This window comes from Euleptes europaea, chromosome 10, assembly GCF_029931775.1.
Source record: "Euleptes europaea isolate rEulEur1 chromosome 10, rEulEur1.hap1, whole genome shotgun sequence".
In the NCBI taxonomy this organism is placed as follows: Eukaryota; Metazoa; Chordata; class Lepidosauria; order Squamata; family Sphaerodactylidae; genus Euleptes; species Euleptes europaea.
This window is the reverse complement of record NC_079321.1, coordinates 9,067,159-9,084,639: the sequence shown is the minus strand read 5'-3', so window position 1 is coordinate 9,084,639 and position 17,481 is coordinate 9,067,159. Positions and strand designations below refer to the sequence as shown.

The window sequence follows — 17,481 nt, the reverse complement described above, 5'->3', positions numbered from 1 at the left end:
TTTCAGACAGATCCTAGTCCTTTTACATCACTTGTTAGATATATCGTCCTATTGATTGTATCCATTTACATTGTCTAATCCATCTTGAATCTCTGTGATAAAGGTGGGCTATAAATAGCATAAACAAACAAACAAATAAACAAATTCCTTTCATTGTCATAAAGTTTTGGTGAAGGGTTTAAGGCAATGAAATCCAGCATTTCCTCATCTTCTACACAGGTTCTCATTTTGTGCTTTTAAAATAATCCTTTATTCACATCTATTGTTTTTCCCTAACAGGAAACGTAATACAAGTCTATGGTCGTATCCTGTCCTCAAAATATGAAACTTATGATTTTAATGTGGATTTTATTGATGGGTAAGTGCATTTGTTGTGTGCCAGTGCACTGATAGTGTCGTGTTTTTCAGCCAGTTGCCATCCAGAAAACTGTTTCTCCCCCCTCTCCAACAGCAGAGTACAATTTGTGACTGGATATATTCAGTGCTTTAGGGCAGAGATCCAAAACCTTATAGAAACTGGGGTTCTTCACTCTGAGAAGCCTGAAAAAAGGTAGTGGACACCACAACAAAATGGCTGCCATGGAGTCTAAGTCCAATGGGGTTGCCAACCTCCAGGTATGACCTGGAGATCCCCCAGAATTACATCTCATTTCCAGACGACAGAGATCAGTTCCCTTGGAGCAAATGTAGCGACCCCCCCCCCCCAGGATTGCCAACCTCCAGGTACTCAGCAAACTAGAAACAGCACTTCACAAAGCTAGACACAATGATTATAAAGTAGTGGTATTTAATAACATATCCACCACTGATAGTATGTAGGCAAAAACATGTGTTGTTAATTATTGCCTGAAAAGTAACGCCAAAGAGAGGACTATGCCTTGTTACAAACAAATAACAGTATTATAGGTAAGTCCAGCGATTAACGCCTTCTCCAACGCAGAGAATGTTAATAACAGCCAGTGTTGGTCCCTGAAGAAGGCGTTAATCGCTGAAACAGAAAGATCACCGGGCTTCTGTTGAGAACAACTGCACTACTGAATTGCTACTCTCAAGAAGCATATCTATGAAAGAAAGGGAGGTTGGCACCCCCTTTCATGGACTTACCTATAATACTGTTATTTGTTTGTAACAAGGCATAGTCCTCTCTTTGGCGTTACTTTTCAGGTAATAATTAACAACACATGTTTTTGCCTACATACTATCAGTGGTGGATATGTTATTAAATACCACTACTTTATAATCATTGTGTCTAGCTTTGTGAAGTGCTGTTTCTAGTTTGCTGAGTATCCTACAGCACGCTAACCTTTGTTTACCAAACCTCCAGGTACTAGCTGGAGATCTCCCACTATTACAACTGATCTCCAGCCAATAGAGATCAGATCACCTGGAGAAAATGGCTGCTTTGGCAACTGGACTCTATGGCGTTGAAGTCTCTCCCCTCCCCAAACCCTGCCCTCCTCAGGTTCCGCCCCCAAAATCTCCAGGTATTTCCCAATCTGGAGCTGGCAACCCTAGTTCTGGAGCATCCAGTCTATAGCCCCCCCCCCCCCAACTTCTGTTTTTCCTACACTCTACAGTATACGTCTTCTGAAGCTGCCATTTCTTCCAGGGAAACTGATCTTTGACGTTATGGAGATCAGTTCTAATTATGGGGTAGGGTTGCCAACCTCCAGGCAGTCTGGCAACAACGGAAAACACCTATGCTGTATAGGAAATAGCAAGAGAATGGACCAGCAAATAGGCTCAAAAATATACACTCAATACATATTCAAAACTTTTTATCTAAGAAACTATGTAACCACTATATAACAACTATGTGTAAAAACAACAATACCTATCATCCAAAAAGTGAAAATATACAAACAAATAACCCAAAGAATCAAAACTGAAAAGTCAATTCGAAGTATAAATGGCACTTGGTCGAATATCTTAGATTTAAACACTTTTCAAAAGCCAGTTCGAGGGCTGTAGGTAAACCATGTCTTCTTGTCCAGAATAATTTCTTGGTTGTCTCCGAAAGAGCCAGGAAAATATGCAGATATGCAGGGGACGTTTACCGGATTGCTTTAAATGTTTTTGGATGATGTTTCAATCCTAGCCACCATGTTGGGGATCTCTGTTCTATATTGTTCTGGGTTTCCTTAATATATTTTCTCCTCTCCCCAATCCTAGGCCTGCTATCTTCCAAGCAGATGGATGGATTACCATTTGCTCACTTGCAGACAAACAGACGCACAGCATGTAAGTCTTATTGTTCATTCTGGGCTACGTTTTATGGAGAATTCACCAGACAGTGGGCATATGGGTGCAGCATCTTTTGAGCTTAAGGTTGCCAACCTCCAGGTATTAGCTGGAGGTCTCCTGCTATTACAGCTGATCTCCAGCCGACAGAGATCAGTTCGCCTGGAGAAAATGGCCACTTTGGCAATTGGACTCTAAGGCATTGAAGTTAGCTACAACTGCCAAGTCGACTTCAGTCTTGGTTCAGTTTCTCAGATTTCTGTATCTATTTGTTGTTTCGGTGCATATCAGATTAACCAGAGCGTTTCGTATGGACATTTTGTGATTAAGTACCGTGGACTCTGCAATTAAAAAATAAATAAAAAATTATCTGAGTGGTGTCCTTGATAGGGAGCTAAAAAAAAAGAAAGAAAGAAAAAGAATAAAAGAAAGGTAAAAACTATGAGAAGAAGGAAAATAGATGCCAGCACTATTTACTGAGCCCACAAGAGCACACAGAAGAATTTGTGCTGTGTTGGGTTAGGTTCTACAGCAGTTCTTACCTGCTTCTGCCGGTAAAAGAAATTGCTCAAGCTCCTGAGAAACTCTTGCCCAAGCGGAAAGACATCTCTGGATTTTGTTCCACTTCTCTTCTGCAACGGGGAAGCGCAAAATGATTCTGTGGAAGTAGGCAGATCATGAGCGGGAGAGCAGGAAGGGATGAGTCAGTGTTTGGCTCTCTTGGCCCTTTCTTACATGCCAAGGGTAATGCCGATCGCCACTTTGGGGTTAGAAAGGAATTTTCCTCCAGGCCAGATTGGCCAGGGATCCTGGAAGTTTTTTGCCTTCCTCTGGACATAGTTATTGCTGTGTTCTGTATGGAAAAATACCGAAAATTCCTCTGGACATAGAGCAGATGTCACTGGGGGAGGGGGGTTAGTTGTGAACTTCCTGCACTGTGCAGGGGGGTTGGACTAGATGACCCTTGAGGTACCTTCCAGCTCTATGTTTCTGTTTCTACTTTTTGTGTAAAACAGGTAAATGGAAGACCCCATCTGATCCAGCAGGGCTCTCCTTATGTTCTTATCAACTTCTTTGCCTCCTGATTTTGCATATTTGCAAAGCATTTCCTCTCATGCATCCTCTGTTCAACGAACTTCCCAACCAGGGCTTTGCAATGTAGCCGTACAGGTTTGGGACCTGAATTCCAGGGTGTGGAGAACCCTTGGCTCTTTCTGGAATCCCTTTGGGATCATAATAACTGGGATAAAACTGCAAACCAGGAGTAACCTGGTCTTTAGGAATTTGGTTATCTGGTGGACTCCTTTTGTTTCTGTTGTTCCCTTCACGTTGAATCCAAGAGTCGCTCTTTGCATTCTCTGGCTTTCTTTGCAGGTACCCCATTCAAACCGATGATGGTCTGGGAACCTTTGGGTGCCGAGTGGAAGGCAACTATATTGGTGAGTGGAAAATGGAAAATAAAGGTGGTTCTGCTTTTGTTCTGTAACAAAATAGCCCTCTGTTGGGGGTTTTACCATTCAGTTTGTAAGGCCTTTTATGCATGGCTGTTTCCCTTGTGCTCGCGATCGCCCCTCTGACAACTTTGGACTTTGTTTGGATTCTGCATGCCGTTTCCGACCATCAGAGGTCACCTCGCTCTCCCCCTGCATTTCCCCTGCGTTTTCAGACCTGTTTTATCTTGACTTTGAAAAAGCGGGCAAAACACAGGGAAACGCAGGGGGAGAGCGAGGCGATCTCTGATGGTCGGAAACGGCATGCAGAATCCAAACAAAGACCTGAAGATGTCGGAGGGGTGACCGCGAGGGAAACAGCCATGCATAAAAGACCTAAGAGGAAGTGAAGAGGAGTGAGCTATCTTCTTTTTAAAACGGTGTGAATGTCCCACGTCTAGGGCATGAACCATCAGGTAATGAGAAATCAAGAGTATAAGGACATAAGAACATAAGAAAAGCCCTGCTGGATCAGACCAAGGCCCATCAAGTCCAGCAGTCTGTTCACACAGTGGCCAACCAGGTGCCTCTAGGAAGCCCCCAAACAAGACGACTGCAGCAGCACCGTCCTGCCTGTGTTCCACCGCACCTAATATATCTGCATATCTGCATTCACAAGGCAAGCAGCCTTAACATCCACTAGATTTCTGGAGGTGCAAATGTGTGGGAAAACTGTTCTCATCACCATTGATATTTTATACTTGATGATGACTTAAGTGTGGCGTAGTGGTTAAGAGCGGTGGACTCTAATCAGGAGAACTGGGTTCGATTCCCCACTCCTCCACGTTAAGCCTGCTGGGTTACCTTGGGCCAGTCACAGTTTTCTCAGAACCCTCTCAGCCCCACCTACCTCACAAGGTGTCTGTTGTGGGGAGAGGAAGGAAAGGCGATTGTAAGCCGGTGTGAGATTCCTTACGGTAGAGAAAAGCGGGGTATAAAAACCAACTCTTGTTCTTCTTCAACTTGAATTTCTGAACTTCCTGGAATAAAACCTCTGGATTTTGATGTGGGGTGATAGAAAACAGCCTTGAAACTCAATGAGGGGGAAAAGCTAGAATGGGGAGGGGCAGCATTAGTAAATTTTATGTAAGAAGTGCCTCAAAGTCCAGCACTAATTGCATGTTTTCTCTCTCAACAGGGTCGCATAATGTCAGCTTTTCAGTGTCTAACAAGGGGAAGTAAGTAAAGGACGAGATACTTTTTAATGTTAACATGAGCAGCTTGCACTGACCCAGTCAATCTTTGGTCAAACCAAACCCCTGGGTGTTTAAAATAGGGGATCTCGATATTATGACCATAAATCTGCCACTTATGGTGCGCTTGAGAATTTTTGCCCAAAACAACGACATTGGATTTTTGATAGTTAACTACTATCAGACGTTCTTCTAGACAGCAAGAGGCAAAAGCCTTTATCAGACAGAGCAGTCCTGCCAGTAAATTCCTACCCACACCCCATCCCTTGCTGTTAAGGTTGCCAGGTCCCTCTTTGCCACCGGCAGGAGGTTTTTGGGGCAGAGCCTTAGGAGGGCAGGGTTTGGAGAGGGGAGGGACTTCAATGCCATAGAGTCCGATTGCCACTTTTCTCCAGGGGAACTGATCTCTATCGGCTGGAGATCAGTTGTAATAGCAGGAGAGCTCCAGCTAGTACCTGGAGGTTGGCAACCCTACTTGCTGTTTGGCCTAGGTCCCACCTGTAGGCTGGCATCCCTATGCTTGACTGACTGGGGGGTGGGGGCACTGGCTCCAACCTGTGTAACCAATTTACTTCCTTGACTCTGGACAGTTTTCCTTACTCCCAAGAGTCCAAGGCTGCGTTTTCAGGGGAAGGGACTCAGAAACTCTGTGATTCACTGGGGATGCTTAATTAATCATAAGGTACTCCTGGATTTGTGGGGGGAGCTCTCATGCTTATGATGTTTGAAAATTCGGAGCATAAAACTGTGCAGCAAACCAAACGCAAATTTCCCTTGCATAAATGACCCATGTGTCTTCAACCTTACATTCCTTGTCTTCCTCCCAAGAGAGCCAGCATAGTGTAGCGGTTAAGAGCGGCAAACTCTAATCTGGAGAACCGAGTTTGATTCCCCACTCCTCCACATGAAGCCTGCTGGGTGACCTTGAGCCAGTCACCATTCTCCCTGAACTTTCTCAGCCCCACCTACCTCACAGGGTGTCCGTTGTGGGGAGGGGAAAGGAAGGAGATTGTAAGCCCGTTTGAGTTTCTCTGAAGTGGTAGAGAAAGTCGGCAAATAAAAACCAACTCTCCTCCTCCTCCTCCTTCTTCTTGTAGGTCACTCGTGCACAAGGATGCTTGGCTTATCAGTGCTAAACAGGAGCTTTTCTTGTACCAAACTTTCCCAGGTAACATGCTGCACTCTGACCACTGATGTTTTTAATGACAGGAGAGCCCAGACTGGATCCCAGTACCTCTTCAGTCCCCAGTGATCCATTTGTTTGTGAAGTGCTTTTCTGAAACGAGAGATTGTAGATTGCAAGCCTTGACTGAGGGTTGTTGTCCTGGCTGCTCTAGAAGTAGGGATGTCCCTTACCTACCGTGGGACAGTGTGAGGGGAAAAAAACCCCCTAAAAATCACAATTGGTGTGATGACATTAGGTCGCTTCCAGGAAAAAACCTCAGAAGCGATGTCATGCTGCTCTAGGACTTGCTGGAAACTCTGTGGTTTAACCATAGACTTTCTGGTGATCCCTAGGGCAGTGTGACATCATTTCTGGGTTTTCTCCAGAAGTGATATGATGCTGTTGCATGGCGGTGCCCCCCATGTCTCTGATCCCCGCCTCCATACTGCTGATGGGAATTAACTGGAGATTTTATGGGTGGGGACTGAGGAGGGCTGGGTTTGGGGAGGGGAGAAACTTCAATGCCATAGAGTCCAATTGCCAAAGCAGCCATTTTCTCCAGGCTCTCCAAGTCTTCTTATTTTGTGTTATTTTTTTTTTAAGGCTCACAATCAATTTCCCCCTCCCTTTCATTTTACAGAAATATTTTCAGTATTTCCATCTGCAGGGAGCCTGAGTGGCGGAACCTCGCTCACCATAACCGGAGACTTTTTTGATTCCCCTGCGACGGTCACGGTTGCAGGTAATAAATTTAAAATAAGTCTTCTTGGCCATTTTATTTCTGAAAATAAGAACACCAGCATGGGGGAAATTGATAAATTGCTTTTTTTAAAAAAATATGTTTTTTATTATTTTTGAAACAAATACAACACATGTACAACATACACGCCTCGTACAAAATCGTTACTCCATATCCACAGCAAGATCCTCATTAAATACCAAATAGGAGCGGAACTTTTTCATACTATATCATCTGGCACTAATCTTTAAATCTACACAAAGAGGTAAATCTTTAGCTAAGTAAATTCAAATCTACATAGAAGAAGAAGAAGAAAAAGAAGAGATACGCTGACTTTCTGTACCACATAAGGGATTCTCAAACTGGCTTACAATCACCTTCCCTCCCCCTCCCCACAACAAACACTCTGTGAGGTAGGTGGGGCTGAGAGAGTGTGACTAGCCCAAGGTCACCCAGCTGGCTTCATGTGTAGGAGCGGGAAAACAAATCCAATTCACCAGATTAGCGTCCGCCGCTTATGTGGAGGAGTGGGGAATCAAACCCGGTTCTCCAGATCAGACTCCATTGCTCCAAACCACCACCCTTAACTGCTACACCACGCTGGCTCTCCATACAATCTATGTACTACTGAACTTATTTAGTATTATATTATACTGATAAATTAATGCCCATTTCTGAGCCTGACAGTCAAAATATCTAAACTGTAAATAAAAACTTACAAATCTAGTATCTTATATCTGTGTCTATATAACTGGATAAATTGCCAGTTTTGCATGTGTGGGGGGAGACAGTCTATGGATGTACAGTTATTTAATGGGAGGGGGTCTTCTATGTGGCTAGACTTGGTTAATTGCTCTGAAGTTGCCTTCTGCCTATTCATGCTTCTCTTCTCGCTCGTCAGGCGCTCCCTGCCAAATTAATTATGTGTCTCCACAAACGATCGTCTGCACAACTGGAGCAGTTGGTGACAATAGACGCCCCAATGGACCACAGCCAGGTACAGTCCACAGGAAGCTTATCGGGGGTGGGGTGGGGGGCTTTTCACGCTTTGGGTCGGACACTTCAGCAGTAGGCAGGGGTGTGGGAGCCACATATCCTGACATGCTCATTTCGGGCTGGCGTCATCGGTTTCTGCCACGTTCTCGTCCCACAAATCGCCTCAGCAGGATTCTTCTGATGAGCTGTAAAAGGTAAAGATCCCCTGTGCAAGCACCGGGTCATTACTGACCCATGGGATGACATCACATCCCGACGTTTACTAGGCAGACTTTGTTTACGGGGTGGTTTGCCATTGCCTTCCCCAGTCGTCTTCCCTTTACCCCCAGCGAGCTGGGTACTCATTTTACCGACCTTGGAGGGATGGAAGGCTGAGTCAACTTTGAGCCGGCTACCTGAAACCGACTTCCGTCGGGATCGAACTCAGGTCGTGAGCAGAGCTTGGACTGCAGTGCTGCAACTTACCACTCTGCGCTACTGGGCTCTCTGATGGCTGAAGGAACTGAAAAGTGGCTGGGCGGGGCGATGGGAGAAATGTATCACTCCCTCCACCCCAGGTCAGGGAAGAGGACGGCTTTCAACCGTGCGAGTCAGGTTGGCTCCACAGTTTGAAATATTTATGTGTTTAAAATACTTGTACACTTGGCTTTCTCCCGGGCATTCCAGGACCCGACAATGTAAAAACAATATAAAACAAACATTAAGAGCCGGCGTGGTATAGTGGTTAAGAGTGGCGGACCCTAATCTGGAGAACCGGGTTTGATCCTTCACTCCTCCACATGAGCAGCGGTCTCTAATCTGGAGAACCAAGTTGGTTTCCCCGCTCCTCCACATGAAGCCTGCTGGGTGACCTTGGGCCAGTCACAGCTCTCTCAGAACTCTCTCAGCCCCACCTTCCTCACAGGGTGTCTGTTGTGGGGAGAAGAAGGGAAGGAGATTGTAAGCCAGTTTGATTCTCCTTAAAAAGGTAGAGAGAACCGGCATATAAAAACCAGCCCCCTTTATCCAGGATAGTGTTGCCAAGTCCCGGGGAGGGGCAGGGGATCTTGCATCCCCCAGTTGTCTCCATTGGTATATCTCCATTGGCAATGCGGAAATGTTCACTAATCGGAATGACATGATATTTTGTTTGCAATTGCCCAGGAAATAGAGGGCTTCTCTTTGAAGTTTGGAACGGCACAGACACCAGTCTCGGTGAAGCAGCTCCTGAATACAGGTGGCAGTTTGTTCCAAATGCCAGTTCGCCATTAGGTTTTCTGCCAGAAGGACAACAACTGTTCAGGTACCCAATGACCTTTCAAGTGTTTTATTTTGCATTATATCACAATAATTCACTGCAGTCTTTTAGCATGCCGGAAGGGCAAACCTGCACCACAAATTTTATACCTTTAAAAATTCCAGTTTAATTGTAGTGACTTCTTCCCCCAAATATGGGGATTGTACTTTGGCAAAGCGGCTGAGGATTCTCTGCTAGTGGTTCTTAGACCTGTTTTTTCACAGAATGAGGTTTCCCAAGTTCTAGGGCTGTTGAAAAAAAAAATCGGCATAGTTCGGATTCGGCTGAATTCGGCCCGTCGGGATTCGGGATATGCCAAAGTCCGAACTCCCCTGCTTCGGATCCGTGCAATTCGGCGGGAATTCAAAGTTCGGGAAAAAAATTCGGCCGAATAAAGCCATTAAAAACACAAACGCACCTTTCCGCGGCTCCAGGGGGGCATTTTTGGGGGTAGAGGTCCCAAACTTTCAGTGGAGTTTCAAAGGACCCTTCTTGCAAGACCCCCCAAGTTTGTAAAGATTGGGTCAGGGGGGGCTGAGATATGGGCCCCGAGAGGGGTCCCCCCACCCTTAATGTGCATCTCTGAGCAGAGCTTGCCGCCCACGCACAAAGCTCCCAGCCCCGACAAACAGCTGAGAGCAAGGGCGGGGCAGGTGCTAAGAAGTTTGCAAAGCAACACAACTGCAAAGCAACATTGCAAAACAACACCTGACACCTGGGAGTTTGCAAACCATGGATAGGGACAGAGGCAGCTAGCTATGCATAATGAGCAGGAGGGGGTGGAATTTCCCCTTTTGCATGGGACTTGGGACCAGGCAAATGCATTCTTTAAGTCACCATTTGAAAACCAGTTTTGAGCAAGCATCAAAATAGACCTAACCGATCTTATGAATGAGGGAAAACCTGAGGACACACAACTGAAGCCCCCCCTCAAACCAGGGAGAGAGAGACCCAAGGGGGCACACACACCCCAGGCAGAATGGGCAAAAGCCCCCTTTGGCTTCCCCCCCACACCCACAGAAACTGCTCCCTCCCCACACACACACACAGGAGAAAAATTATAGATTAAAGCCCCCAAAGGGGTCTTACTGTGGCTGTCTTCTGTTCCATCAGGAGGGGCTGGGAAAAGTGGGTAATCCAATACGATTCCATTTAAGCACGGGAAGTTTTGCCTTGGATTTGCCGCTCTGGAGATGCATACAGGATGGGGTGATCCATTCATCCCAATAGGGAAAAGGGGAAAGCCCATATCTTGGGACCCCCTGACCCAATGTTTACAAAACTTGGAGGGTCTCTTAAGAAGGCTCGTCTGAAGCCATGGTGAATGTTTGGGGGCTGCACCCCCCAAAATGCACCCCCTGCAGCCACAGAAAGAGAAAGGGGGAGCCCATATTTCTGCCCCCACTGAACCTATCTTTACAAAACTTGGGGGGTCTCTTAAGAAGGCTTGTCTGAAGCTATGCTGAAAGTTTGGGGGCTGCACCCCCCAAAAAGCACCCCCTGCAGCCACAGAAATGGAAAAGGGGTGAGGGAAAAGGGGTGGAGCCCATATCTCGGGACCCCCTGACCCAATGTTTACAAAACTTGGGGGGTCTCTTAAGAAGGCTCGTCTGAAGCTTTGCTGAAAGTTTGGGGTCTCTACCCCCAAAAATGCGCCCCCTGCAGCCACGGAAAGGATGTGCACAAGCACCCCCCCACGAGGATTTCTCTCACTCTCTCTCTCTCCCCGGCCGGGCCTCACAGCAGCTGATTCCTCCAGTACTCAATCCTGACTGATTGGCCAGAAGAAGACCCAGCTTGGCCACCGATTGGCCGGGGGAGGAGAATGCTGCTTACTGACGGTTATGCTGCTTACTGACGCCCCGAATTTGCCGAATTTATTCGTGAACTCCCGAACTCGCTGAATTCAGCTCCCCCGTTTTCCTGCCATTTTTTAGTTCGGTTCGTCCTGAACTAAAAACCGCCGAATCAGGGGAAATTCAGCTGTTTTTCGGTTCGGGCTGAACTGAATCGACAGCCCTACCAAGATCTCCTGGAGAGTGACTGCTTCTAATATGAACACATGTTTTCCTGGTGAAAAGTTTCAGATGAATCTCAGTTGGTGCCTGAGAAGTTAAGAATCGGTTTAGTTTATTGTGTTCTCTGATAGGGTTGCCATCTTCCAGGTACTAGCTGGACATCTCCGGCTATTACGACTGAGATCTAGCCAGTAGAGATCAGTTCACCTGGAGAAAATGGCAGCTTTGGCCATTGGACTCTAAGGCATTGAAGTCCCCCCCTCCCCAAATCCCGCCCTCCTCAGACTCCACCCCAAAAACCTCCCACCGGTGGCAAAGAGTGACCTGGCAACCCTATTCTCTGAGCAGCTGCCCACTATATGAAAAATGTAAGGCAGACTCTTAAGTTGTTGAAATAGAGTAGTTGCCAGTACTCTGGGACTCTCCCCTGTTGTTTGCTGGTATGACATAGGAATTCAGGAGCTAGGATGGAAGAACAAGGCCAATAATTTTCTTTCCTCTCTTATGTCAGTAAAAGGCAAATCCATTTAGGGATACAGCTGTGGCTCAGTGGTAGAGCATCTGCTTGGCATGCAGAAGGTCCCAGGTTCAATCCCCATCAGTTCCAGTTAAAAGGATGAAGCAGTAGGTGATGGGGAAGTTCACCACCTGAATCCTTGAACATCCGCTGCCAGCCTGAGCAGACAATACTGACCTTGATGGACCAAGGGTCTGATTCAGCATAAGGCAGCTTCATGTGTACGAGATGTAAGAAGAGCAGTTACACAGCATACTAACTGACTCCATCTTGGGATATTCCACAGCTGATGGTGTGGTGGTTCATTTCATTCCACAGAGATGAGGAGCAAATTTAGCTCCCAGCCGATCTCCTTTCTGTTCCACATGGATTGTAATCCACGGTATGGAATCGACCATGGAAACCTTTGATTCCTAAGAGTCCCCTATAGCAAATTAGATAACGTGGGGGTGGGAAATCTTTAGAAGCAGCAGTTCTAAAACTGTAAGGAGTAGCTAAAAAAATTTTTTTGAGAGCAGGGAGGCACGCTCAACCCCGACAGCAGGAGAGAAAGAGGAACAGGCGGGGAGAAACTTTGTGCCAGCAGGAGAGCCCTGAATTGTGTGTGTGTGTGTGTGCATGTGTGTGTGCGGGCGCTCTCTCTATCCCTCAGTCTCTCTCCCTTCCTCCTCCTGCTGCTTCCCACTCCCCCATCTGCTGCTCGCAGCAATTTCACTACTTTTCCAGCCCTCGCCCTCCTCTGCATTCCTTCCCCCTCAAGGCCATGAACTGTTTACAGAATCCACTTCAAGGACATTCCATATGAGGGAAATGTTTGATTGGGACCCTGCACAAATAAAAATGGTTGATCTAATGTTCCAATGTTCCCGTGTTCCTTTGTAAGACCACAAGCACTTGGGGGTGTGTGTTAAGTAACAATAATGATTGGTGGATGCAAACGGGAGGGGAGGGGGAAGGTGGGATGGGAGGAGAAAGGCTTTTCATTGGGTGTTGAAAAAAGAGGGGAGGAGAACTGAATAGCATATGTAACTGAACGCCCCTTGGATTGCCGGTTTTGAAACGACATAACGAAATACATCGTGGTATAGGCGTTTTGGGGAAAAATAGATGTCTGGCGCTTCCAAAGCATTTCCAAGCCGAAATGGGAGGTCTGGGGTGCGATCTAACCTGGATAACACGTTTTTTTAATCGTAGTATATACTGAGTGTGTTAGGCCCCACAGTTCCACTTGCACAAGGTCTGTGGAACACATAACCGTTTCCTTCCTATAATTTAGTGCACAAGTTCTTGCACAAGTGGAAAGGCAAGTGGGGCTATAATGAGTTTGAAGTTTGTTCTGGATCCCACCAAGAACCGTGGTCAGGTTTGCATCCCAGAAGATAGTGTCAAAGCATGCTGGGTGGTATGTCTATTTATTCAGGTTATTTTTCTTTAACTCGGAAGAGGAATCCTGTTACCCGTTTGCAAGGCTGCTTCTCATAATGTGTTTTTTCCACTCCCCAGTGCCCAGCTACGTGGCTTTTTTGTGGCACCTCAGACAAACAACTACACCTTCTGGATCCAGGCCGATGCGAAGACTTCTTTGTATTTCAGCCTGTCCGAAGATCCAGGGGAGAAGGTATCGTAAATGACTGCAAGCAGAAGTGGAAATGTCAAGGTTGTCACCCTGATTGGTGTCCCATGTGTAGGGTTGCCAACCGCCAGGTACTAGCTGGAGATCTGCTATTATAATGGATCTCCAGCCGATAGATATCAGTTCACCTGGAGAAAATGGCTGTTTTTCCAATTGGACTCTAAGGCATTGAAGTCCTTCCCCTCTCCAAACCCCGCCCTCCTAAGCCTCTGCCCCAAAAAGCTCCTGTTGGTGGCGAAGAGACACCTAGCAACCCTACCCATGTGGTGGTTTTTGCTGGCCTTGCTCCTTGTGTTGACTGCCAAAGTGGGACCTCTCTTGATACTGTGAAGTGCCAATTGGTAAGGTAAAGGTAAAGGTCCCCTGTGCAAGCACCGGGTCATTCCTGACCCATGGGGTGACGTCACATCCAGATGTTTACTAGGCAAACTTTGTTTACGGGGTGGTTGGCCAGTGCTTTCCCCAGTCATCTTCCCTTTACCCCCAGCAAGCTGGGTGCTCATTTTATCGACCTCGGAAGGATGGAAGGCTGAGTCAACCTCGAGCCGGCTGCCTGAAACCGACTTCCATTGGGATCAAACTCAGGTCGTGAGCAGAGCTTGGACTGCAGTACTGCAGCTTACCACTCTGTGCCACGGGGCTCCAAGAAGTGCCAATAGGGGTTGGTTTTCCACTAACTCTTGAACTTTTTCTCACAGTCTTGGGTGCTTTACTCAGAAGTCCCACTGTGTGCAGTGGGGTGTACTCCTGTGGTGACCCAGGGGAGCAGCTAGGGTCACGAGGCAAATGTCCTCTTGCCCTAATACTACATATCTCAAAGAATAAAGATAGGATCTGTTGTTTCTTGAACTTGCAAGTTTTAGAAATCACAACCTCAGAGTCATGGTTTGGGCTTGCTCTCCTTTGTCCAACAACACGTGGTCATGGCTGCCATTGTGATGCAGCTCAGGGTGGGGGGTGAGATAGCTCTTAATAAGAAAGAAGGCAAGATGGCTAACTGCATTTCTCTCCCCTCCTGTCCAGGTATTTTATAATCTTTGGATTGCCTTTTCTTTGTGTGTCATCTTTCTTTTCCTGCCCTCTCCCCGAAGGAAGAGCTGCTCTTTCCCATTTGTTCACCCAAGGTCTATGGCTTAGGCATGACTTCTCCACCCTTTGTTCTTCCCTGGCTAGGTCCATCTGCACATCTGTTGATGTGCATGGCTTTTGCGATGGGAGATGAGTCAAACTAGGGCTGCCAAAATCCAGGTACTAGCTGGAGATCTCCTGCTATTACAACTGATCTCCATCCTATAGAGAGCAGTTCACCTGGAGAAAATGGCCACTTTGGCAATTGGACTCTATGGCGTTGAAGTCCCTCCCCTCCCCAAACCCAGCCCTCAAGCTCCGCCCCCAAAACCTCGCACTGGTGGCGAAGAGGGACCTGGCACCCCTAAGTCATACCCACCCTGCTTTTCCCCTTCTGTAAAAAAAATAGGCTCCCTGATGTGGAAGGCCGAGGCTAGCTCGAGCTTGGATTTTGGAAGTTAAGAAGGGCTGGCCTTGGTGAGTGCTTGGATGAGAGACCACCCAAGGAAGTCCAGGGTTGCTACACAGAAGCAAGCAATGGCAAAGCCCCTCTGTGAGTCTGCCTTAAAGATCCTACAGCGTTGTCATAATTTGCCTGTGACTTGACAGCATTTTACCACACACACACACACACAAAGATAGCTTCATAAAATGTGAGGCTTTCTCTTCAGGAATTGGTGTACCCTCACGTGTCAAGTGTTTATGAATGAATTGCTAACTGCATGGGGATGCTGGCAATAACTGATAACTGGTTTTCAAATTTCTTTGGTTTTCTTGGAAAAAACAATTCCCCCGTCATATCTTTGTCGGCATTCATTTCTCAAGTTCCTGCCCCCTTAAAATTGCTCCCCAGAGGAAATCCCACAGTGCAATATACATGTTTTAAAAGATCCAGGTTTATTAGCATTTTAAGATGAATTACTTGCGGGAGGGGAACACTTAACATACAGCATTCCTTTCTTTACCAAACAATGATGCATCTCAAGTTTTGTGGTATTTCCTTAACGGTATGGGCAGTTCATCCTTTTCTGATATCAAGAAAAGACATTTCTCTCAGTGGGTAGACGCAGAGCAGATGGACCCTTTAGCTTTCCGGTGATGAATTGCCCATTACGCGTGCAATGGATCAGATATCCTCCCCCCGCTGCAAATACTTGTTCCAGTGGTTCGCCAAAACCGTTTGTGTTCGGGATCAGTGTGGGGGTTAGCTGGTCTTGTTGATCACGAGTGAAGTACGAACTCTCTTGGATCTTGCAAGCAGGCCGGTGGGTTATTTTCCCTCGCTCTTCTTCCTCGTTTCTCCTGAGGCCTGCTGCTGTTTGGAGAAGAGCGAGGGAAGCGACACAAAGCTTTATCGGTTTTTGTGGATTGGGGCGGGTGCATTCCTGCCTCGTTTCTTGGGTACCACCGGCTGCTGGCCTAGTTGGTTATCCGCGGAGTCTTCCGGCGAGTGTGGCTCCGTCTCCTTGGCCCTTGCGCTGGTGGGACTGGCAAACTGGACCGAGTGTTTCTTGGACTGTTTGTCCTCAGGCGTCCCTTCCTGCGTGGAAGTGTTGGCCGTATTGTATAAGGCCTCGTCTTCGCTGTTTCGTTCTTTCCATCGGCTTTTTTTGTCGACAGACTCCCCCTGGGGTTTGGCTTGTTTCTTCCTGGCTGCTTTCTTTATTGTGGAACGCATATGTCTGGGGCAAGAGCAACCGCATCGCTTCTGCTTCTTTGGTCTGCCTATCTTTCGGGGCGGGGGCTTCCTACGATAGACTTTCCTAGTGTAGGAGCGTGCGGGACACCTGGTCCTCTGGCGCGAAAACGCACTGTCCCGCAACCGCCTGTCGAAATACCTGGTTGTGGTATTCCGCTTCGCTTGAAAGCGGCTCTTCGCAAACCTGACGGCTCGTTGGGTTTTTACCTTCTTCTTCTGCTTGGCCCGTAGCTTCTTCCGCCTTTCTTGGATCTTCCTGGTCTGTGTCTGCCGCGGCCGCCCCCTCTTCCAGTAGGCGGCCTTTTTGCCCCTAAGGGCAGCGGCCATGTCTGGGTTGGCTCTGTTTTCTTCTCCTCCTTCTTTAGCCCCTCTGCAAATGATGGTGACTTTGCGCCAGCCCTGCCTTTATATAGTGTGAGACACGCAGATGAAGGTCTGGTCTGAGCGTTGTGATTGGCCGGACAGAACAATCGTCAGGAAGACACCTCATAATCTGTGACTGTGATGCGTTCACTCCTGCCTCAGGGCACAGAGGTGGCCAGACCCTTTCAAAATGCTCAGCATTGCAAAGGGCCTCCCCGTCCCCAATTAGCTTGTTATAGTTCCACCAAATTTTAATGACACGTTCTTTAGGCCCCTCTCCACTGTAAGAAGTATAACACTTTTCAAATAATTTCTTCTTGGTTCTTACCTAGGGTTGCCAACCTCCAGGTACTAGCTGGAGATCTCCTGCTATTACCCCTGATCTCCAGCAGGTAGAGATCAGTTCACCTGGAGAAAACGGCCGCTTTGGCGATTGGACTCTACGGCGTTGAAGTCCCTCCCCTACACAAACCCCGCCCTCCTCAGGCTCCTCCCCCAAAATCTTCAGGTATTTCCCAACCCGGAGCTGGCAACCTTATTCCTACCAAGAGAAGATGTGCGGCTTGCTACTTTGCTCAACACCCTGACAACATTTTCATTCATTCTTTCTCATAGTTAGGGTTGCCACCCTTCAGGCCTTGGGATTTCCTGAAATTACAACTGATCTTCAGGTCACAGAGATTAGGTCTCCTGGAGAAAATGGCTGCTGTGGAGTAGGGTTGCCAACCTCCTTCTGGGGTCTGGAGATCTTCTGAAATTACAACTGATCTCCATACTACACAAGTCGGTTCCCCTGGAGAAAATGGCAACTTTGGAGGGTGGACTCTATGGCATTTTACCCCATTGGGGTTCCTCCCCAAACACCACCCATCCAGGCTCCACCCACCAAATCTCCCAGAATTTCCCAGCCCGGAACTGGCAACCCTACTATAGAAGGTGGACTTTATGCATTATACCCCCCTGAGGTCTCTCTTCTCCCCAAACTCCACCATCTCCAGGCCAGGTCCCTCTTTGCCACTGGCGGGAGGATTTTAGGGCGGAGCCTGAGGAGGCCGGGGTTTGGGGAGGGGAGGGACTTCAATG

At 47.3% G+C, this 17,481-nt stretch overlaps 1 protein-coding gene across 1 annotated transcript in view; it reads left to right on the top strand.

Annotated features, from left to right (window-relative positions):
- The window catches only part of PKHD1 (PKHD1 ciliary IPT domain containing fibrocystin/polyductin), a 195,801-nt gene that overhangs the window by 10,058 nt on the left and 168,262 nt on the right, over positions 1-17,481 (top strand). The window contains exons 5-12 of the mRNA XM_056856811.1: positions 280-358; positions 3,616-3,680; positions 4,870-4,909; positions 6,022-6,092; positions 6,730-6,831; positions 7,730-7,825; positions 8,968-9,106; positions 13,139-13,253. Coding sequence (XP_056712789.1) covers positions 280-358; positions 3,616-3,680; positions 4,870-4,909; positions 6,022-6,092; positions 6,730-6,831; positions 7,730-7,825; positions 8,968-9,106; positions 13,139-13,253 — 707 coding nt within the window. The remainder of the gene's footprint in view (positions 1-279; positions 359-3,615; positions 3,681-4,869; positions 4,910-6,021; positions 6,093-6,729; positions 6,832-7,729; positions 7,826-8,967; positions 9,107-13,138; positions 13,254-17,481) is intronic.